General features: G+C 31.5%; 1 protein-coding gene across 3 annotated transcripts in view; it reads right to left on the bottom strand.

Annotated features, from left to right (window-relative positions):
- Window positions 1-24477, bottom strand: part of LOC143073549 (solute carrier family 12 member 2-like) — a 56209-nt gene extending 31732 nt beyond the window's left edge. The window contains exons 1-5 of one of the 3 annotated variants that reach the window (XM_076249183.1): window positions 23985-24477; window positions 23013-23033; window positions 12614-12733; window positions 10176-10347; window positions 3002-3141 (exon numbers count right to left, since the gene is read on the bottom strand). In XM_076249183.1, the coding sequence (XP_076105298.1) occupies window positions 3002-3141; window positions 10176-10347; window positions 12614-12733; window positions 23013-23033; window positions 23985-24413 (882 nt within the window). In that variant the 5' untranslated portion in view covers window positions 24414-24477. Of the gene's footprint in view, window positions 1-3001; window positions 3142-10175; window positions 10348-12613; window positions 12734-22966; window positions 22991-23012; window positions 23034-23984 lie in introns of all 3 variants that reach the window. The other 2 variants (XM_076249182.1, XM_076249185.1) reach the window with 2 other exon arrangements.

The following is a 24477-nucleotide window of genomic DNA, read 5'->3' as shown; positions in this document are numbered from 1 at the left end:
ACAAATACAACAAATAGGTTTATTTACGTGAGATACATGCAAAATAAATCTGTCTGTACCAGATCTAACTGCAAATTACCTGCATGTATGCACTTCTCTTATGACAAGATACCTATAAAGGTGTCACAGTTTTCTACAATAACAATATTTTTATTTGGTGTGCCCCTGTACTTTATATGTTACATCATTGTCCAGACAAGACAATTAATAAGATTTTGATTTTTTTTGTAAAATGTACTAGAAATTACAAATTATATGGTGCATGTAATTAAGAATGATGATGTGCTGCACTATAAAGGTGAATGTAAAAGCATGTTTACAATATATACCATCACATATATGACATGTTCCAATAGTTTTCTCATGTTTAATAGGAAGATTGTTTTGTTTCAAGGCATGTCTCAGCCTTGAACATTTACACAATAACATATAAAACTGTATCATTAATTTCTACACTTGTGACATAACCGACCGCAGCAACCTTTTTAAGTCTAGTATCTTTATAATACTAATGATACATTTGTATAAACTACAAAGGCACATGTTTCATTATTAAGCTTAATTTATATGTCAATGTGCATTATTTTTTGCACATGTATACATTAATTATTTACCGATTCTGTAAATACTTAACATTTTTTTGGGTCTAAAGAAAAACATGTTTTACAGGACTTCTTTTCTAGCACATTTTAAAAGTAATCTAGTCAAACTGGCAATTTAGTACTATTTTTTAGGGAACTATACTGTATATGATGGGATTAGCATCATCAAAGATGTAACTGCTCAAATTCATTAGAATAATTATGCAATTCTTTTTGTTATTTGAATTATTCAGGATCATCCATTCAAACACAGCTTCTACCCACAGACATTTGACTTGTGCACCACATCTTTTGTACATATGCACAGATGTGGCTATTAAGTTGAATTAAGTTTTTTTACCATCACTTTAAATGTATGCCTACACCTTTCTCTCTCGTTTATGACACTCATTCTTTAGGTGGTGAATACTTATGCCAAGTTTCATTACCCAACTACAATGGGTTTTAAAGTTTGAGAGAGGAAACAATTCTTGTGTATGTATGCACAGGGGTGGATAAGTTGAACTTTTTACCTTAATTACCTCAGACCTACCTACATTGTACCTACCAAGCCTGGGGTTTCTTTTCAGAACAAACCTTTAACACACATATTTTTATGTTTGGCCTTAATAATAATATTAATATTTTGCATACTCAATATCTATTAAAACAAATTATAGTAAACTTATAATATCTATAATACAAATAACATGGTGTATTCAAACATCAGATTTGGAGAAAACCTGTATTATAACAATTAAAATGATATCATAAAGATGTTTATGTAAAAATAAACATTTATTACACAGGTAATGGGAGTTTGATAATAAATCGGTGGCTTATCCTTAGAGAACTGGTCAAGCTGAACAAAGCAATTTTTTTGGGGATGAAATTTTTTGGGTTTTTTTTTGTGTATTTTTTGTTTTAAAATTTTGTTTAGGTCAATCTTTATCAGTTTAAGGCCAATTTTTAGGGTAAGGAATTGTTCTAATAATGCTTTACTTTTTGAAATAGCAGACATAGGGCAGACATAGTACAGATTGTAATGGCTGTCACCAATATTAATAATAACAATTTTCAAAGTCAATAATATTCTGTTCTATAAGGTTTAAACATAGTCTTTATCTTTTAATAAGAAATAAGAATTTGTCCATAAGTACACAGATGCCCCATCCACACTATCACTTTCTAGAGACCATTAAATTGGGGTAAAATCTCTAATTTGGCATTAAAATAAGAAAGATCATATCATAGGTCACATGTGTACTAAGTTTCAAGTTGATTGGACTTCAAATTCATCAAAAACTACCTCAACCAAAAACTTTAACCTGGAGTCTGACGAACAGATGCACAGACCAGAAAACATAACGCCCATTAATGGGGCATAAAAAGAATAAAGTATTTTAAACTAGACTATGGGGCATAAAAAGAATAAAGTATTTTAAACTAGACTAACTAAACACTTCCATCACTTTCGTCAGCAGAAAAAGAGCTTATAACTGTAGTAGGACAGAAAGAGATGTTTAAAGGGTTTTTTAAAAATGACATTATATTCTAAAGGTTTGAGGTAAGAGATGCAAGTAGTATCTTTATCAAAAATATCAGTCCTGGCAGATAATTTTAAATAAATATGTTCACACATTAGGAAACTGTAATGACAAATTGTGAATAGAATATCTTTTGCCTTTGGACTATAACTTTTATTACCAATAAATACCACTGTCTCGTTAGGAAGTGATAAACAATAAGAAATATGGAATACTTATAACCATCTATAACTGTCTACTATATGGATTATTTCTGACACTTGTCTCTCTTTAATGGCTGGGGTTACTCCTTTTTTCTTATTGACAATCAGAACAAATAAATACCACAGACAGTTTCCATGCATAATTAATTCTACTGCAAATAGTTTTGTATATATTAATCAGACTTATACCTTTATTGATCACAGGAATAGTTTTATGACATTTATTATTCTACCTAGATATCATCCAGTATAGAAACTTAATTACTATATCATTCACTCAGCTATTTGTATAGAATTTCAGTTTCAGGGCATTTAGTATTCAAAATTTTCCATACTGGACTGTCACAGTATAAATATATATACATGTACATGTATGCATCAAAAATAATATTAAGAAATAATTCATTGAATAAAGGAGATCATATATAGAACAACCAAAATTGGGTTATGATTTTCTGCATGCGAGTTCCAATTCATTTTGTACCTATACTAATTTTGTGGAGTTACAAAATCTTGATTACTAGTTTTATCATTCCACTGATGGTTCTATTCAGTGTTTTCAATTCCTACAATATCAGTTTTACATTGTATAATGCCATAATGTTAATATGAATCCTAACAATATCATGATCATAAATAATAAAATTAATCCTAAAACTGTTATAAATACCTTCAATATATCTCTGACAGTCTCAGCAAATCCTACAACATACATGGCAACAGCTACAGCATTGGCTACAGAGAAGATCAGTCCAATAGCACCACCAAATTCTGGACCTAAACTACGGGATATCATAAAGTAAGCACCTCCTACAATAGAACAGAGAAAATCAGTCCAATAGCACCACCAAATTCTGGACCTGAGCTATGGGATATCATAAAGTAAGCACCTCCTGCAACAGAACAGAGAAAATCTGTCCAATAGCACTACCAAATTCTGGACCTAAACTATGGTATATCATAAAGTAAGCACCTCCTACAATAGAACAGAGAAAATCAGTCCAATAGCACCACCAAATTCTGGACCTAAACTACAGGATATCATAAAGTAAGCACCTCCTACAATAGAACAGAGAAAATCAGTCCAATAGCACCACCAAATTCTGGACCCAAGCTACGGGATTTCATAAAATAAGCACCTCCTACAATAGAATAGAGAAAATCAGTCTAATAGCACCACCAAATTCTGGACCTAAACTACAGGATATCATAAAGTAAGCACCTCCTACAATATAGAACAGATAAAATCAGTCCAATAGCACTACCAAATTCTGGACCTAAACTACAGGATCCGATATCATAGAGTTAGCACCTCCTACTATAGAACAGAGAAAATCAGTCCAATAGCACCACCAAATTATGGACCTAAACTACAGGATCCGATATCATAGAGTAAGCACCTCCTACTATAGAACAGAGAAAATCAGTCTAATAGCACCACCAAATTATGGACCTAAACTACAGGATCCGATATCATAGAGTAAGCACCTCCTACTATAGAACAGAGAAAATCAGTCCAATAGCACCACCAAATTATGGACCTAAACTACAGGATCCGATATCATAGAGTAAGCACCTCCTACTATAGAACAGAGAAAATCAGTCTAATAGCTTCACCAAATTATGGACCTAAACTGCAGGATATCATAAAGTAAGCACCTCCTACTATAGAACAGAGAAAATCAGCCCAATAGCACCACCAAATTATGGACCTAAACTACAGGATCCGATATCATAGAGTAAGCACCTCCTACTATAGAACAGAGAAAATCAGTCTAATAGCTTCACCAAATTATGGACCTAAACTACAGGATCCGATATCATAAAGTAAGCACCTCCTACAATAGAACAAAGAAAATCAGCCCAATAGCACCAACAAACTATTGACCTAAACTACGGATATCATAAGGCCAACATTAAAAATATCTTTGTTTCCCCTCCCTGACTGAGGTTTTCAGGGTATGGGTAGGTAGGTAGGTAAATTATTCTATTTTATTCCTTGATATGATTTTCTAAAAAAGTAATAAATTACCCCTTGAAATTGCAGTAATATATATGTTTACACTTTAAAAACAACTACATACATTATCAACATTTATCACTGTCAGATAAAGAAAATTTATACTGTCACATTGTTTTGGATTCTGACATTAAAATTTGTCAAAAAGTAATTTCGAGTTTCTGTATAAAATATTTTCTGCTTTTTCTTTCTTTTCGATATATCTTTTGGTTTTCAGTTCTAGTGATTATATTTCATAACCATAGATGTATTTTGTCACCTACTTGGATTTTTTTTTACATGTAGTTGATTGCCAAACATAACCCTTATCCGTTTCTGGAATCGGACCCGATATTGTAATTGTCTTCACGGCATCTAAACTGGACCCCTGCTGTTGTTTCAATCTTATCTACACACGTGTCGAAGTATCAATCAGCGTGTGGCCAGATAACACGGCATCCACTTATTTTCAATGTTGTTTTTGTCAGTCAGATACGATTTTACTCGAATTTAGACATTACTTGTTGGCGATTTTCTGTATAAAGCTAGTGGTTGAACAAAATGAACATCAGAAGGCGTTTATAAGTTTATAAATAAATTCCCTATAATGGTTTGTTGTGGATTTTCGGAATTACGGAATTACAGAATTACAGAATTACAGAATTACAGATTTACGGAATTACAAAATTACGGAATTTCAGACGACAAGGGTAAAACTATATGGCACCGACAACTTCTTCGCGGGGCCATAACAAAAATTCTACACAAATGGCTAAGGCAACATATTTCAGGGGTAGAAAATAAATAATATATTGAATAATTCAATATTTATATAACACTAAACAGAAAATCATATCAATAATATTTTATGCAAACACAAAATGCTGACAAATAGGCAGGAGATACACTCGGGGAAGAAATCAGTTTCATGAATAATACCTATGTAAGTAATTTAGGCCTATAGTGACCATTTAAGAATTCTTATGAATGTCATAATGTACATGATATTGAGCTGAGTAATGATATCATGGTTACAAATTATGTATTTCCTGATTATCCTACTTCATTACAGGATTATGCAATGTTAAATGTGCTGTTGTAGCCAAATAATTGATTTACATAACATATAAGGAGGGTTAATTGTCTCTGTAGACATATCAATTGCCGAGATGATTTCCGAAGGGACTCTTCAACTATCATTCCATTAATGAATTAAAATAGCTAGAGATAACTTGTAACTTAAAACATTTACTGGTAAATCACACAAGAAGTCAGAAATTCTACTTTATATTTGAAAAATCTTATATACATGTATGTATAAGGATTATAGACAAATAAGGTTAAATTCTCTTATTGAAAAATACAGCATAAATCGTCTTGATAAGGGACTTTCCGTTTTGAATTTTACTTAAAGTTTGGTATATCTTCTTGATAAGGGACTTTCAGTTTTGAATTTTACTTGGAGTTTGGTATATCTTCTTGATAAGGGACTTTCAGTTTTGAATTTTACTTAAAGTTTGGTATATCTTCTTGATAAGGGACTTTCCGTTTTGAATTTTACTTAAAGTTTGGTATATCTTCTTGATAAGGGACTTTCAGTTTTGAATTTTACTTGGAGTTTGGTATATCTTCTTGATAAGGGACTTTCAGTTTTGAATTTTACTTAAAGTTTGGTATATCTTCTTGATAAGGGACTTTCCGTTTTGAATTTTACTTAAAGTTTGGTATATCGTCTTGATAAGGGACTTTCAGTTTTGAATTTTACTTAAAGTTTGGTATATCTTCTTGATAAGGGACTTTCCGTTTTGAATTTTACTTAAAGTTTGGTATATCGTCTTGATAAGGGACTTTCCGTTTTGAATTTTACTTGGAGTTTGGTATATCTTCTTGATAAGGGACTTTCTGTTTTGAATTTTACTTAAAGTTTGGTATATCTTCTTGATAAGGGACTTTCCGTTTTGAATTTTACTTGGAGTTTGGTATATCTTCTTGATAAGGGACTTTCAGTTTTGAATTTTACTTGGAGTTTGGTATATCTTCTTGATAAGGGACTTTCCGTTTTGAATTTTACTTAAAGTTTGGTATATCTTCTTGATAAGGGACTTTCCGTTTTGAATTTTACTTAAAGTTTGGTATATCTTCTTGATAAGGGACTTTCCGTTTTGAATTTTACTTGAAGTTTGGTATATCTTCTTGATAAGGGACTTTCTGTTTTGAATTTTACTTAAAGTTTGGTATATCTTCTTGATAAGGGACTTTCCGTTTTGAATTTTACTTGGAGTTTGGTATATCTTCTTGATAAGGGACTTTCTGTTTTGAATTTTACTTAAAGTTTGGTATATCTTCTTGATAAGGGACTTTCAGTTTTGAATTTTACTTAAAGTTTGGTATATCGTCTTGATAAGGGACTTTCCGTTTTGAATTTTACTTGGAGTTTGGTATATCTTCTTGATAAGGGACTTTCCGTTTTGAATTTTAATGAAGTTTGGTATATCTTCTTGATAAGGGACTTTCCGTTTTGAATTTTACTTAAAGTTTGGTATATCTTCTTGATAAGGGACTTTCCGTTTTGAATTTTACTTCAAGTTTGGTATATCTTCTTGATAAGGGACTTTCTGTTTTGAATTTTACTTAAAGTTTGGTATATCTTCTTGATAAGGGACTTTCCGTTTTCAATTTTACTTGGAGTTTGGTATATCTTCTTGATAAGGGACTTTCAGTTTTGAATTTTACTTAAAGTTTGGTATATTGTCTTGATAAGGGACTTTCCTTTTTGAATTTTACTTAAAGTTTGGTATATCTTCTTGATAAGGGACTTTCTGTTTTGAATTTTACTTAAAGTTTGGTATATCTTCTTGATAAGGGACTTTCCGTTTTGAATTTTACTTGGAGTTTGGTATATCTTCTTGATAAGGGACTTTCCGTTTTGAATTTTACTTAAAGTTTGGTATATCTTCTTGATAAGGGACTTTCTGTTTTGAATTTTAATGAAGTTTGGTACATCTTCTTGATAAGGGACTTTCCGTTTTGAATTTTACTTAAAGTTTGGTATATCTTCTTGATAAGGGACTTTCCGTTTTGAATTTTACTTGGAGTTTGGTATATCTTCTTGATAAGGGACTTTCCGTTTTGAATTTTACTTGAAGTTTGGTATATCTTCTTGATAAGGGACTTTCCGTTTTGAATTTTACTTGGAGTTTGGTATATCTTCTTGATAAGGGACTTTCTGTTTTGAATTTTACTTGAAGTTTGGTATATCTTCTTGATAAGGGACTTTCTGTTTTGAATTTTACTTAAAGTTTGGTATATCTTCTTGATAAGGGACTTTTCGTTTTGAATTTTACTTGGAGTATGGTATATCTTCTTGATAAGGGACTTTCCGTTTTGAATTTTACTTGAAGTTTGGTATATCTTCTTGATAAGGGACTTTCTGTTTTGAATTTTACTTAAAGTTTGGTATATCTTCTTGATAAGGGACTTTCCGTTTTGAATTTTACTTGGAGTTTGGTATATCTTCTTGATAAGGGACTTTCTGTTTTGAATTTTAATGAAGTTTGGTATATCTTCTTGATAAGGGACTTTCCGTTTTGAATTTTACTTAAAGTTTGGTATATCTTCTTGATAAGGGACTTTTCGTTTTGAATTTTACTTGGAGTTTGGTATATCTTCTTGATAAGGGACTTTCTGTTTTGAATTTTAATGAAGTTTGGTATATCTTCTTGATAAGGGACTTTCCGTTTTGAATTTTACTTAAAGTTTGGTATATCTTCTTGATAAGGGACTTTCCGTTTTGAATTTTACTTGAAGTTTGGTATATTTTCTTGATAAGGGACTTTCTGTTTTGAATTTTACCTAAAGTTTGGTATATCTTCTTGATAAGGGACTTTCCGTTTTGAATTTTACTTGGAGTTTGGTATATCTTCTTGATAAGGGACTTTCCGTTTTGAATTTTACTTGAAGTTTGGTATATCTTCTTGATAAGGGACTTTCCGTTTTGAATTTTACTTAAAGTTTGGTATATCTTCTTGATAAGGGACTTTCTGTTTTGAATTTTACTTGGAGTTTGGTATATCGTCTTGATAAGGGACTTTCCGTTTTGAATTTTACTTGGAGTTTGGTATATCGTCTTGATAAGGGACTTTCTGTTTTGAATTTTACTGAAGTTTGGTATATCTTCTTGATAAGGGACTTTCCGTTTTGAATTTTACTGAAGTTTGGTATATCTTCTTGATAAGGGACTTTCCGTTTTGAATTTTACTTGGAGTTTGGTATATCTTTTGATAAGGGACTTTCTGTTTTGAATTTTACTTAAAGTTTGGTACATCGTCTTGATAAGGGACTTTCCGTTTTGAATTTTACTTGGAGTTTGGTATATCTTCTTGATAAGGGACTTTCCGTTTTGAATTTTACTTGGAGTTTGGTATATCTTCTTGATAAGGGACTTTCCGTTTTGAATTTTACTTGGAGTTTGGTATATCGTCTTGATAAGGGACTTTCCGTTTTGAATTTTACTGAAGTTTGGTATATCTTCTTGATAAGGGACTTTCCGTTTTGAATTTTACTTGGAGTTTGGTATATCTTTTGATAAAGGACTTTTCGTTTTGAATTTTACTTGGAGTTTGGTATATCTTCTTGATAAGGGACTTTCCGTTTTGAATTTTACTTGAAGTTTGGTACATCGTCTTGATAAGGGACTTTCCGTTTTGAATTTTACTTGAAGTTTGGTATATCTTCTTGATAAGGGACTTTCCGTTTTGAATTTTACTTGAAGTTTGGTATATCTTCTTGATAAGGGACTTTCTGTTTTGAATTTTACTTGAAGTTTGGTATATCGTCTTGATAAGGGACTTTCCTTTTTGAATTTTACTTGGAGTATGGTATATCTTTTGATAAAGGACTTTTCGTTTTGAATTTTACTTGGAGTTTGGTATATCTTCTTGATAAGGGACTTTCAGTTTTGAATTTTACTTGAAGTTTGGTATGTCGTCTTGATAAGGGACTTTCCTTTTTGAATTTTACTTGGAGTATGGTATATCTTTTGATAAAGGACTTTTCGTTTTGAATTTTACTTGGAGTTTGGTATATCTTCTTGATAAGGGACTTTCAGTTTTGAATTTTACTTGGAGTTTGGTACATCGTCTTGATAAGGGACTTTCCGTTTTGAATTTTACTTGGAGTTTGGTACATCGTCTTGATAAGGGACTTTCCGTTTTGAATTTTACTTGGAGTTTGGTACATCGTCTTGATAAGGGACTTTCCGTTTTGAATTTTACTTGGAGTTTGGTACATCGTCTTGATAAGGGACTTTCCGTTTTGAATTTTACTTGGAGTTTGGTATATCGTCTTGATAAGGGACTTTCCGTTTTGAATTTTACTTGGAGTTTGGTACATCGTCTTGATAAGGGACTTTCCGTTTTGAATTTTACTTGGAGTTTGGTATATCGTCTTGATAAGGGACTTTCAGTTTTGAATTTTACTTGGAGTTTGGTATATCGTCTTGATAAGGGACTTTCCGTTTTGAATTGTCCTTAGACATGTTAGAGTTTGGTATTTTTGAAATTTTGTTTTCTATCTGGTATTTTAAAGTTGATGGAGTTTGAAGATGCTGACCACCACAATTTTACAAATGACAGACACAACTTTTTTATTTTACAATAGAAATAAAAGTGAGAAGCAGCATATTTTCTTCATTAACCACCAGGGGAAAAAACTTCCAAGAACTCCATATAAAATCTGATTCAACACATGTCTGCCGCTAGTAAAGTATATATATATATATGGTGTTATTTTTCATATATCTATCAATTGATACATGCATGTTCCTATTCTAAAGAGAAATACTTACCTCCCTTTACTTCTCCATTTGTACAAATAGCTGACATTGAGACGGATGTTATTAAAGTCACAACCACAGAAAGTAAAATAATAACAGAGGTCAGTCCAGTGCCTGCTTGACCTACGACCCATGACAATCTTAAAAATAACATCACTCCCCAAATGTTTAGAAGACATCGTACCTACAATAGAAAAAAAATTAACATGTAGGCTCAAAAAGATGAGGATGATGAATATTGATAAACTTTTATTGTACTGAATGGGGTATAAGTTATTGTATGATTTGACTGTATTGGCCATTATTATGAAAGATTCTGACATGGAATCCAGAAATTTAGTTCACAATTTCTCTTCAGTTTGTTCCAGGGGTCATTCCTGATCAACAAAAGTTGGATTCTATTTTTTTTAAACAAGGAATCACAGCAGAAATTAACTTGCAATGATTATTTCACTGCATAATCATTATCCATATAAAAGGTCTAAATCGATATTTGGAAATCATTTCTTTCAAGTTGGAAATGTGTAAAATCCTTTTTGGAACTATAATAATGACTGAAAGTAGGTTGTAAACAAATCAACAATAGATCACGTTTACTTCTTTCGGTTTTAAAATGAAACGAAAACGGGAAGTGACACGTGGATAATAAATTCAAAACGAGTCCGGATTCATCAGGAAATTATCATTTTTTTGTTTAAATTCCTTTAGTAAGAGATATTTGTCTCTCTCGTTTAATTGATTCTAAATTAAATGATTTCGTATTTTACGTTTTTTTAAAGTCTATAAATAGTCAAAGGAATACTTTCACGCATGCGTAGAACACAATACAGGAAGCACCTGTTTAACTCGTGAAAGTTTTGAATAAACACATTAAAGTTCTTTATTTTAAATGGAAATTGTCGAAAGTTTTTTGATGAAAATTTAAATCAAATATGACGAAAATGCCTTCAAATGACGAATCTACGACAAATGAACTTCAGATCATTGGAAAAATATTGAAATTCAAATGCGAACTGACCGGGTTGTTACATTTTTGATTAATTGACGAAACTAAACTCCTGGTTGTTGAAATGACTTGACGACTGACTGATTTTCCTGGGGAAATAATTATGATGGTCATTCAATTATGGGGTTTAATAATAATTAACGGATTAGTGACCCATCAGATGGCGATAAGCGGATTAGTTGTAATCACAACTTGTAACACCTGTTAAAAATGTTAATTACCTGGAGGTCATAAACTTGTCAAAAACATGAAGACAGGTAGATTTGTAGTTTTTATTGCGAATTTTTTTTTACACTTTCAAAATTAAAGTGACGAAATTGATTTGAAATACTTTCGTCAATGAGAAAACCCTTTCGTAAAATACGAAAGTGACGAGCGCTAGCAAAATCACTGGAGTAGGTACTTTGTTATTATTGATAATAGTGTTGACATAAATAGCAGGTGTACTTTTCACCTCATTACTCACAAATCACATGAGTCTAATTTACCTGAAACCTGATGGAAAAATTCTTCCTAAAGTTATATCATTTGATGTATCATCAACACATAACATATATAACATTAAAATTTCATTTCCGCTGGGACTTAAATATATCTTTAAATCAACACAATAGAATATATTGAAAATAGCTGCACTTTATCTGAACTAATTCCTTAACAGATTACATAATACTATGACTTATTTGATTTTTAACAGCGAGTGGATGTTCTACAAAGTATCATATAGATCGATGTTCAATAACAACCTGTCAGAAAAAGCATGATTAGTTGGTATAAAATGATTTTTTTTGCAGTATATTTTTATGACCCATAAGCACAAGACGTATGTGTTCATTTAACGGGATGTTGAACATCATTCTTTTGGTTACCCTTACAAACGTATCATAGCTAATCCTGTGACGTAAATACATATTAATGTTAACTTTGAAAGTCAAATCCACCGAGAGCTTCTTAGAGGTTAATGTATATTTCTTTTAATAACCGTTATCAGATACAATGTACATGTATAACAAACTAGATGATTAGATTATGTCAGATTGTTTTTGTATACTTCCAAGATACGTTTGCAAGAATGGTCAAAAAGAGAAGAAGGTATACAAGTTGTAACCCATACGGTTTCTTTGTCTTAAATGAGACTAAATTTCAGTAACATGTAGTTCACAGGATTAAAAAGGTTTCATGATGAAAAATTAATGATGAAACCCAAGATGTCTTTAAGATAAACTTTTATATCGACAGGCATCAGGGGCTCATTTTTTGGAAGTCTTTTAGAAAGATTCTGTTGGCTTGTCAAGATGATTTTTACAGGCCTGAAAGCAATTTTACAAGCCAGGGCCTTGACTAAAGCATGAAGACTGAACCATATCCCAGCACTGTTCTTAATCTTAATACAGTAAAACATAGCTAAATATAGGCTCTAATACATCCAGATATAACAACCTACCAGAACACCTTTGATCCAACCAAATTTAACAGCTGTAGGACCGGAAGGCTTTCCGTCTTCTATTGTTACAGCGTTACTTAATAATGGCTCACTTGGTTTTCCTTTAGAGTCTGATTCGTCCTAAAACATAGACGTACAAAACTTAGGAAATGTTATCTGTATTTCTGCTCATTTCTGATCCTTACCTATTTACCTTGATAATAATTTCAAATATAAACAAATTTATTGGTTCAGCATACTGCCTACAAAGAAATGATGTTTATATCTATAGTTCATTATTGATAGTGGATGTCTGGTTGACTAATTTTGGAGTCATGATGTAAAGTTTATTTAAAACAACAACTTTAAACATTTATATAAATTTTCTTAAGGCTGGAAAAGCAGAATTTGTTAAAACAATGTGATTGCAATTTTCCTTGATACATTTGTACTTGAAATTTGGAACATACAAAAACAAATTTTAAATGTCTCTTCACTTTGCTAAATTATGAACTTAATAGGATAATGAATGGAAATACTGAAAACAAAATATATCATGGAATAGGAGTGCTTTTGATTGGTTCCACCAACTGACCTTTGACCCAGTGTCTTCATTATCTCATTAGGTTATTCAACCTAATATTTTGTCAAAGGATACAGTTCAGTCCATCAACAGTTGATGTGACCTTGACCTTAATAGCGACCCTTACATCCATAGCAGTCTTCCTAATTTCTTAGGGACATTAATTATGGCTTAAAAGATTTGGTGTTGAAACTAAATTTTTTATGTCAGAGGACAAAACAGTCCAGACATCATTTATCCTATTATCATGATTATTATGAGATGAATTCAAATTTCTTGCAACTCCGCTATAAATTCAGGAATTAATGTAAAATGATTTTAATACAAATGTACCCGGGAACCATACACTTAAACCAAATTTATTGTCTGGAAATAAATATCTTCGGACGACACCAACAACGATGTGATAGCAATATAAGACCATAAGAAGGAAACATTTTGTGCCATGGTATTTAAGAAGGTAAATTTGTATGGATCAACTGTCACTAATTGAGAAAATATAAAGTAGGATCCGAATTCTAAACCAGCTTCAAACCAGACATAGTTTTATAAAGCAAATTTTTCTTCAAATTAATAAAATTATTTATTCTTCGCACATGGTTTAGATTTGTTGTCTCCAAAGCAAATTCTGAAATAATTCTAAATTGTCCTAATTGACCCTAAATAGATAAAAGAGTAAGAATTTAAAATAACATGTTTGTTTGGGCATACATATTTAACATGATCATTTGGGCGTGTTTTCCAAATGCTGACTAATTACCATGCCACAAATTAAACATGTGACTTTTCCTTGACCTACAACATTAAAATGCAATTTGTCCCATAAACACACATACACAGTACATTATAACTTCACCACAACAAACACAATGTGAATAATCATGCGGTGGGTCATCTATTTTTATTATAAAAGACAAAAGGTCTATTGGCAAACCACAAGTACTAGTAAGATCAATTGTATGGCAGACCATCAAACTTCCTTTAACTTGTAAATATCTTAAAATATTCAAACCAAATATGATAGACTACCTCATAGATTTATCATATTTTACTAAATATATTCAAGTTATTACATATAAGAAACAAGTATTTTTTTAATATATTCAAAGAAACAACAACTTTTGTTTAACAATGTAGATTTTGTGATAAAGATAAAAATAAAAAATATCTACAGAACAATGTTCATAACAAAAATTAAAAAAATTGCTAACACACACCAAAACAAACCTGAAGTGATCTGTGCTTGTTTATTGTTTATATTGTTTTAACCTAAGGCCAATTAAAATTAATTGATAGATTTTCATCCCCGCCCGCCCTTCTGAAATCTTCCCGCCCCGATTTTTTTTATTTTTGAAAAAATTACGATTTCCGGATTTTGTTCGTTTCCGTTACCGGTAACCTTCATTAATTTCGTTTCAATCAAAACTTCCTGTTTCAAATTTCGGTTTTCGTATTTCTTAGAGTAGTCTTACTAAATTATTAAGTCGATATATTCTGCTGATCTATGATGACATCATTTACCGAGAATAGAGATTGATTACGAGAAAGGCATGAAATATTTGGGTTACGAGTAATACGCTGTGTCCAAGAACGCAAATCGCCGTATGTCACAAATGTTTGTGATTAGAACCCCTTGTCCTTGGATTATTTTATTTATACAATAACTTTGTGTCAAGAAATTTGGACTGTGAATGAAACCAAAAAGCGTAAGAATCGTGGAATACATTGGTACAAAAATCATGACTGGAATAAAGGAATTGACACAAACATGAACTTGTTAGATTGGTGTCCGTATATTGAGTTCAGAAAGTTGACAAACATACACATTTTTAATTTATTAATTTATAGCAAGCCTTTAGATTTAGATTTAGTCATGCCTTTCGATTTTTTGTAGACAAACAGCAAACATCCTCTGTCCCAATACCCACAATAGTCATTAAACAACTTTATGTTCTACATTGTAATTATATTCGCATCTTGCATATTTAAAAGGACCAATCTTATTTTTTCAACACTGTTTGAGTGTATTTATAATACTTGTGTTGCATACCAATGCATTTGCTTTATTTTATTAGGACAACAAACGATTGCTTAGAAAGCAAAATAAAGTTGGTGTAGGTAGTCCAACTGAAGAGAGCATTTCTCCATGTTTCTGCTGTTTACTATAAAATAGGTTTCTAAAGCGGCAATTACATGTAGAACAGTGGTGGCCAATCAGAGACATGTATTTAATGTATTTTAATGTTGGATGTGTACGGATTGATAGTTTAGTCTTAGATGCATGATTTTTTTTATTAGTTGTTAGTGGCTTTGAACTAGCTGTCAGATAACTGCGAGTACTCACAGATCTGTTCCTAGTGTCTTTTTGTTATCGGGATCATAAATAAGGCCGTTAGTTTTCTCTTTTGATTTGTTTTACATTGTCATATCGGGGCCTTTTAAAGCTGACTATGCGGTATGGGCTTTTGCTCATTGTTGAAGGCAGTACAGTGACCTATAGTTGTTAATGTCCATGTCATTTTGGTCTCTTGTGGACATCTCATTGGCAATCCTACCACATCTTCTTTTTTTATACTAAGCATTTGAAAAATCATACACAATACCTTATGCATGTATTTACATGATATAAGCTTATTATTACACTTGCATATAGGAATAACACGTGACAAGAAGGTTTCATATGAAATAAAATTTAAAAAATAAAATCCTCCCACCCGCCCCATTTTTTTCAAAAATTTGGATGAAAATCTACTAATTAATTTTAGTTGGCCTAACCATATTTGAGCAAAATCTGGATTTGAATGAAAAAACATCTTGACCAAACTACTTTGCAGATAGGTAAATGACAAATTGAATAAAATTATATGTGTATGTATCCCAAAAAAGACTATAAAAGATATTTGATAGAATTCAAAGATGTTTTTATTTGTATGGTAATCTATCCATATTTAGGATCAAAATAATGAGAGAAGTGAATATGTCTATGTACTAAAACAACATCCTGAGTAAGTCAGTTATATTGCTATACATGTAGCTCTCAATGTATCGAAATATTCCTTTTAAAAACCAGTCACCCCATTCACATGCATTATTCTGACTGAGCACAATACTCTCTCCTTTTGCTCCTAAAAGCTGCAATGCATTTTAAAATTGTTAGCTTGACACTTCTTATCATATATGAGCATGCCTGAATCACACATCTTTCATCTTGTGTGTCGCTCTAACAAAATAGTTCTGCATGTACGGGTATGCAAAAAGATTAACATAGGGATAGGGGGTTTCATCAAAATCAAATACTTCTGTGATTTTTTTAAAGTTCATTCAAATTTAAAATTCATTTCATCCAAGTTAGATAATTCTGCTGAAACAAGGGTCGAGGTTGACGATGATTCTATCAAAAAGTAAAATAACAAATATATCAATCTCTGAGGAAAATTCAAAACAGAATGTCCCTATTCAAATTGCAAAATTAAAAGCTCGAACAGATCAAGCAAATGAATAACAAGTGTTTTCAGAAGATTCAGTCCAAATTCTAACAAAGTTTTTGATGTCTTCGGTATTTAAAGCAAGAACTTAGAAGTCATGTAAATGTTATAACTGTCATGACTGTCTCTTACTACGGGTAGTAAAATTTATATATGTAAACATGATAAAGAACTGTGTTGAGTTTAACTGTGTATTCTGGCAACAGTACACATGTACTATATATATATATATACTTTAGTAATTGGAACTATATAAAACTGAACTTAACTTATAATCAATTTACATTTTTGAGGTAGCTAAGAACTGTGTTGTATTTAGAGCATGTAGTAGTTGTTAACTGGTACTATCTTTAATTAGAAGTCATTCATCATCACCATGATCAAAGACCGTGCATTCTTAGCCACTTATAAAAAGTTCTACAACCTTAACATTTACAACAGAAGTTATCATTAAATCAGTGTTTTCCCCCTCAATTCATTACCATGAGCATTTCTTAGTTCTTGAGTCATAGTGTTTTAATTGATGACTGTACATACTGTAATATAATTAGAAGTAGTTGTAAGGTGTTTCGTGTAGTCAGTCAGAATGCTTTACATGTAAAAAAAATCAAAAATTAATTCATTATATAATGAACACAACAGGAAATTTTATTCTTAAACAAGAATATTTTCATTGTTAAAATGTTGTTTGTAACAGTATGATTGTCAATTAGATCAAAGGACTAACCAGTGTATTGCACTGTCAAATTCTGTGCTGATATGTGGTGAATATAATGTTTTGAACAAAAGTATTTAAGGAATGACTGTAATATGTTCTCTGTCTTTGAAAAAATAACATAAAAAATTTGGTGCACACTGAACAACACGCATAGTGAGTTATTTACCATTTTTTACGTTATTTCGAATAGACAGAAATAATATTACAGTCATTTCTTAAAATTTAATTCTAAATTCCATTTTAAACCGTAGAAAACCATGAAAAAAATGTTGATGACGTCAGGGTCACATGACTAAATTATGTCTATGGGCTGATAACAAAATAACGTCAGCCAACCAAAAGACCTATTACATCCAAAATCAAATTATTTGCATATAAATCTCAATTTTAATAACAATAACCATATCTATTTACTTGTACTTTACTACAAGGCTATTTCTGCATTGTATTAACCCCATCAATATATACCTACATGTGTGTACTATAAATAAAAATTTGAAAATAAATTCTATTACACTATTGCAACAGCTACCTCTAGTGTTATCTATCTGGTAGAAAGTCTGAATAACATGTAAATGATGCTATGCCTATTGACCAAAAAGCAGTGTATTAGATTTGCATTTTTTTTTATCTATCAGAGTAAACACTACAATAAATAGCACTCTTATGGAGGGAGACCAGTAGTTATCAATGGCATAGTCTTCAAGGGGGGACATCTTGATATAAAATACAGTATCTTATGGAGGGAACCCAGCAGTAATCAATGGCATAGTCTTCAAGGGGGGGCATCTTGATACAGAATACAGTATCTTATGGAGGGAACCCAGCAGTTATCAATGGAATAGTCTTCAAGGGAGGGCATCTTAATATAAATTAGAATATTCAAAACATCCTCATTTAAACACTGACACAGCAAGAAATTCCTACCTAATTAATTTAATTTCCATATGGAATTCTTCTGAATGGTTTTAATAATGAAACACAGTAAAAGATTCTGATAAGTTAATTACTAACATTACATATGTTACCCCTTGAGATTAAGATTATAGGATTAGTAGTAAATCTTTTGACTTATTTTAGCTATTTACACTTTTTTCTTAGATGTGACTCAAGGTTGTCAATATCCTGCATGTATCAAGTTTCTTCTTTACATGGGGTCAAATAACTAAAAGATTAAGTGGTAAGTATATTTAACCCTATAAATTCCTATAAAATCTCTTCTTGAGATTTCAAAAATTACCATTTTCCATTACATTTTAACATAATCTTTTAGCAAGAATTTTGTTACCTATCCATGAGCTTTCACAACTGTAATACTACATGTACAAATGTATATTTATAAATATAAATATAAATAACGAAAATTTCATACGTAAACGGTAATACATTTGCCACCCTGCGTACTAGAAAGGAAAAATTAAAGACAGAAAATGCATAAAATACTTGTTTTAACATTTGGTGGATTTAAACATCAAATTAATACGTTTAGAAGCATTTACCAAAGTCTCCTACTAATTTTGTTGTTTCACAGATAAAGGTATAAACAGTTGCTTACAACATGAACAGAGGTTATGTCTATTACCAATGAATGATTTTTTATTCTTATGTATTTGGTTGTTTTGTCAGGACTCAGATAAAATGGGAAAGCAAAAACAAATTGGATGATTTGTTCCTGTGAATCAGTATGTTCTAGAAGTGAAGGGATTTGTTTTGTACTTTGAACTTAATTTGCCTGCTCTGTACTGTCGTTTGCTTTCTAATGGTTTGGCCTGTTTGTCCAATAAAATTCTCTGGACAACCCTGGAAGGTAAAATTGAGAAAGGAAATAGGGAATGTGTCAAAGCGACAACAACCCAACCATAGAGCAGACAACAACCTAAGGCCACCAATGGGTCTTCAATGTAGCGAGAAACTCCCGCACCCTTAGGCGTCCTTCAGCTGGCCCCTTAAAATTAAAGAGCAGATTGCTCTGAGGGATACGATTGCCATTGTTTCATTGACACCTGTATACATGTAGCTGGATCATATTATTTTCAAAACTATTTTAAAAAGTCAACTGCTGCTGCTCATGTAACATGTAATTAATGTAATCTGAATAGTTACAAAATATTTAATCCCGGAAAAAGTGTATGAACAATGTACTTAGGCTATTGTGTTTTATTTTTGTACTATCAATTCCAAGTTTACTTTCCACAGCAGTCACTGAGACTCCGAGTAAGAAAAGGTATTTCACTTCGAACAAGAAAGTATATATTAAAAATGTTTATTAAACGACCTAGATGGTTCTCTTTTTATTTATGGAAGTACAATCTCAAATATCAGTTTCATAACGGTAACAAATAAGATAATCTCCACTTCAGTTCTTATATGACAGGAATAGATTGATCGGAATTCAGAGAACTCTCGCATTTTTATCAAAACTGGGGAATTCCCTCTGACGTGTTTCTAAATTTATAAAAACACTAAATATAAATACTGCTTAATTCTGTTTTTCCGTGTTGTTAAAAACACGCATATAAGTCAAGAGAAATATCTAACATGAACAAGGCCGTAACTACCATTGAGGCAAGTGAGGCAATTGCCTCACTAAAATTATGACACTGAATTTTTTATACATAAAATAATATAATAGTCATGTGTTGTTCTGTCTCAACCTTGATTTCTATAACTTGTCATCATTCCTTTTAAATTATTCTTCCTGGATATAACTCAGCATCTCAACGGATGATGTTTCTCGATAACCGTATTTACCTAGTAACGATAATCATCATGGATCTCTGGTTAAAACAGGCTTTTGCAGAGAAAGGAAAAGCGATACTGAAGGTAAAGAAGGAATTATTCTAGTAAACTATTTTTTATGTAAACAGAGTCTGAGTATTGAATATAACTTCATTAGAACTAATCCAAAAACGATACGATAGACTGACATATCAAGTACTGGGCATCGCAAGGGGGTAGTCCTGTCTGCGTATTCATTTCTACGTTTCACCAACTTTAATCTTTCTCTATATAGATACATAAAATATAAATAATATGAAACATGCATGGATTGGATTAGACTTTATCCATGTTTCTTTAACCTTAAAAATTGAAAAAAAAACATCCCATATTCCAATTTGACATTATTGAGGAATGGTAGGACCTTTAAAACAGGATTTTGTCTTTACTTATTCGGGACTACAGAATTTCGTGTCTTTATATTCGGGTCTCGAAATCGGACACCCAAGCCCCTAACCCCTAAATTTATTGATTCTAAAACTAAATGATGGTGCTTATAGGAAAGCTTAATTCCCTTTTGCAAAAAAAAAAAACTGTTACTACCGAATTGCTGATGGAGAAGGAATCGGAAGAAAACGTTGATCATTGCGTTGATGATAATGTGCTACCTCTAGAAACACAGACTGCACAGAAACGACTGAAAACTTGAAAAAGAGCATGCATGAGTGGCATGAGATTGTGCAGCCTTGCCATGCTCCATGTTCATCACGATAAGGATGTCAGCAGACCAAATATTCTGAAACGATTGGACTGAACCGGCCATAGACAAATTTGGCAAACTCTACTGAATTGATGTTTGTTCTATGTTCTGGTGACAGACTCAAATTGATATGTGGATGATTATCTTACATATAAATTTAAATAAAGTTGTTAAAAATTTGGTGTTAGTAAAAGTCTTTAAATATGAAACATTTTATATAAAAAGTGTCCAAATTCAAAACATTATCAAACTCTCTGAAAATGCCTAGAATGCAGGATTTTGCACCATTCATTTCATACCCTCCAAAAAAAATCGCATCGCTTCGCTCGGCTCAATTATTTTGCCTCACTAAAATAATAGGCCTAGTTACGGCCTTGATGAAGATTATGAAAAGAACATAATAGTAAAGTTGTGTAAGTTCAATCCCTTTGTTTGTTTTTACTTTTTAAAGCAAGACAATCATAAGAATCTGAGATGTTCCTTAATGTTTAGAATAAAACGATTGACGTGAGGGCAATGCTATGAGCCACCGGTATAAGTCTACAAATTGCTTGAAAGCAATCGTATCCCAAAAATATGTATACTAGTACAGTGATAATGGACGTCATACTAAACTCTGAATTATACACAAGAAACTAAAATTAAAAATCATACAAGACTAACAATGGCCAGAGGCTCCCGACTTGGGACAGGCGCAAAATTGTGGCGGGGTTAAACATGTTTATGAGATCTCAACCCTCCCCCTATACCTGGAAGGTAATATACTTTAGCTTCGTTCTGAATGTGTCCCCCTAGTCAAACATGAATTAACTTTACTCATGAGATAAACACAAACATATATATAGATACATGTTGTACATGTAATCTAAAAGTGTTCTCCCCAGAATTTTCAAATAGCACCATGGAAATTAACATGGCACTTAAATTTTCCACTTATTTTTGTACATGTACAAATGTACATGTAGTTCAGTCGACCACTGTTGTTCATACATGTAGATATCATAAGAGCTGTCTTACATCTATGTTCATGCGTTATACATATGGTAAAGAATGAAGGCAGTAGATGAACTTCAGAATTTCTGATCCATGCTTTACATTTTCATCACATTTGCATTACACATGTATTATTAGACTGAATTTGTGTGAGCCATAGAAAGAGGAAAATATATGTAGCCATCGTGGACAGCAATACCAATGGACAAATCATAACACTGATAGATAAAGTAAGCTTAAATAGAAACATTCAGAGAATAAAAATTTCAAAATTCATCAACTGATACCAACTAAAAAGAATGTTGCTGTATATTCTTTTCTTTGTTTTTTAGAGATCCAATCTGGAAAATTTTCTACATTAGAGAATGCCTGTAACAAGTCAGGAATATGACAGTTATTATCCATTCGTTGGATGTGTTAGAACTTTTCTGTTTTGAATTTTCCTTGGAGTTCAGTATTTTTGTGGTTTTACTTTTTATACATGTATGTACCTTCATTAAATGTGATTTTATTTTTCATATGTATATATATATGGTTTTAAAGAACTAATTTATTTTTTTCAGAGAAAAATTTAATTCTGTATGTAAATGTAAATATATGTATTTCTTTTTAACCACTACCTCTAACTTCCTGTACATATACATTTTTTGTAGTACATGTTTTTGTACATCTTTTCTATCACCATTATTCAATATACTGTACATGTAGCAATATATAACAAATAAACAAATTACAGAAATAGCATTAAGCAGTGTATTATTTCCTTTTATGGCTGATTTGGTTTCCCTAACAATTCTTTAAAATTTTCTATTTAATGGCTAATTCATTGAAATGATTTAAAAGGTAGTGTCAATAGGACTTCTGACTTCAATGCAATTAACTTTAGCTTTCAAGTCTAATACTGAAACATTTTTTATTTTATAATGCTATCATACTAGTGCCATCTAATTTTCTGGGAAAATAAACTTGCAGTCAAACAAAGATACATGTATGAAACAAAAGTCTGAATGTCCCTGAAAGTAGTGTACAACAGAAAGAACAAAAGGTTGATAAGTGTTATAAGAGGCTCACCAATGATCTGTTGAAAGGCCAAGTGAGCTAAAGAAATTAAACAAACCTGAAATGCTGATCTATTAAAACCCTATAAAACAAACAAAACAAACCTGAAAAGTTGATCTGAAACTCTAAAAAACAAACATAATAAACAAATGAATGCATGCTAATTATCACTTTTTAAACAATTTATATACAGGTACATTGTACATGTACAAATGTACATGTATGCAAATGCAATTCATACATTTAAAGTACAATGATTGATTGGTAAGTAATTAATGTGGTGTCAGCCTACATGTATGATGGCTAAAGGCGCTAAAGTAAAATAATTTAATGAACATGTAGACTACGTACACTGTATACATAAATAAACACATATCCATCAAATTGTAGGTTAACTTGTATCAAACATGTCATCTTCAACAAAACACTTTTTTAGTAAGATTGACAGGAATAATATAATAAAGAAATATAAACCTTTATACAGGAATCATGAAATTATTGAAAGTTATTACACCAGACCCTTTTTCAACCTCAGGTGGATCATCATGGATAAATATAATATATCACCACTGCTTTATCATGTTTATCTTTTTTAATATGCAAAATCTCAATATGATGCCAGATGCTGATAACTTTTTTACTTTCTCATATTTAGAATTTTCTTACTCTCATTTATTCAATCAAATAGTACAGGCACTTTAAAATGTTAGTTTAGTTTCGTCAGATAATTCCATGAACTTTGTTGACAAATGATACATACAATGTATGAAATTACAATTGCAAGTACCTGTAACATCATAATAGTTATAAAAATCTTGAAACATTTATAAATTAATATTTTATTTTGTAAATAATCAAATGAAATGATGAAAAAAAAAGTTTTCTTTTCAAATACAATGCTTTACATTAATTCTATTTAATCATTAAACTTTCCTTGAACCACTCATTTTATAAAATATTAATAAAGTCATGAAAGTATATATTTGGAATAGGATACAAAGCTATTATAAATACTTAAATTATATGTGTATAATAAGGGCATGGTATAATTATTCGACATGTAAAATGTACCATACCTTTTCTTCATGAAGCTCTGCAAGGGTTGGTCTGCTTTTGAGTGCATTTGTAGCAGAAAGTAAATTTCTGTAATGATCCACGTGTGGCAGAGCTTCTGTTGTGTATTTTCCAAAAGTTTTATGATTAGTATTAGCATTGACAGATTGATATGTAGCAGTTGGACTTATCGTATCAATATACACATTTATAGAATCCCTGTGAGAATCCTGGCGTTGATAACGGTCTCCTCTATTTCCATTCTCTCTATCAATGGTGTCTTCTGCATCCGATTCAGCTTCTTTGTCTACAGGTTCTGCAAAATCAACCCTAGCCACTTGAAATCGAGATGATGATGGAACCTTTTTCATGTTACCTTCCGTGAGTCTAAAGTCCAAAGTATCTGACGGTTCACCGGCTCCAAGTGAGCCGTTTACTTTCATCTCAGTCATTTTTCACTACACTAAAACTTCTGTCATGCTTCCGTCAAGACCGCCATTTTCCGAATAATCATTA

The sequence above is a fragment of the Mytilus galloprovincialis genome, chromosome 4, assembly GCF_965363235.1.
Source record: "Mytilus galloprovincialis chromosome 4, xbMytGall1.hap1.1, whole genome shotgun sequence".
Classification (NCBI taxonomy): Eukaryota; Metazoa; Mollusca; class Bivalvia; order Mytilida; family Mytilidae; genus Mytilus; species Mytilus galloprovincialis.
The sequence above is the reverse complement of the archived record's forward strand: the minus strand, read 5'-3'. Positions and strand labels throughout refer to the sequence as shown.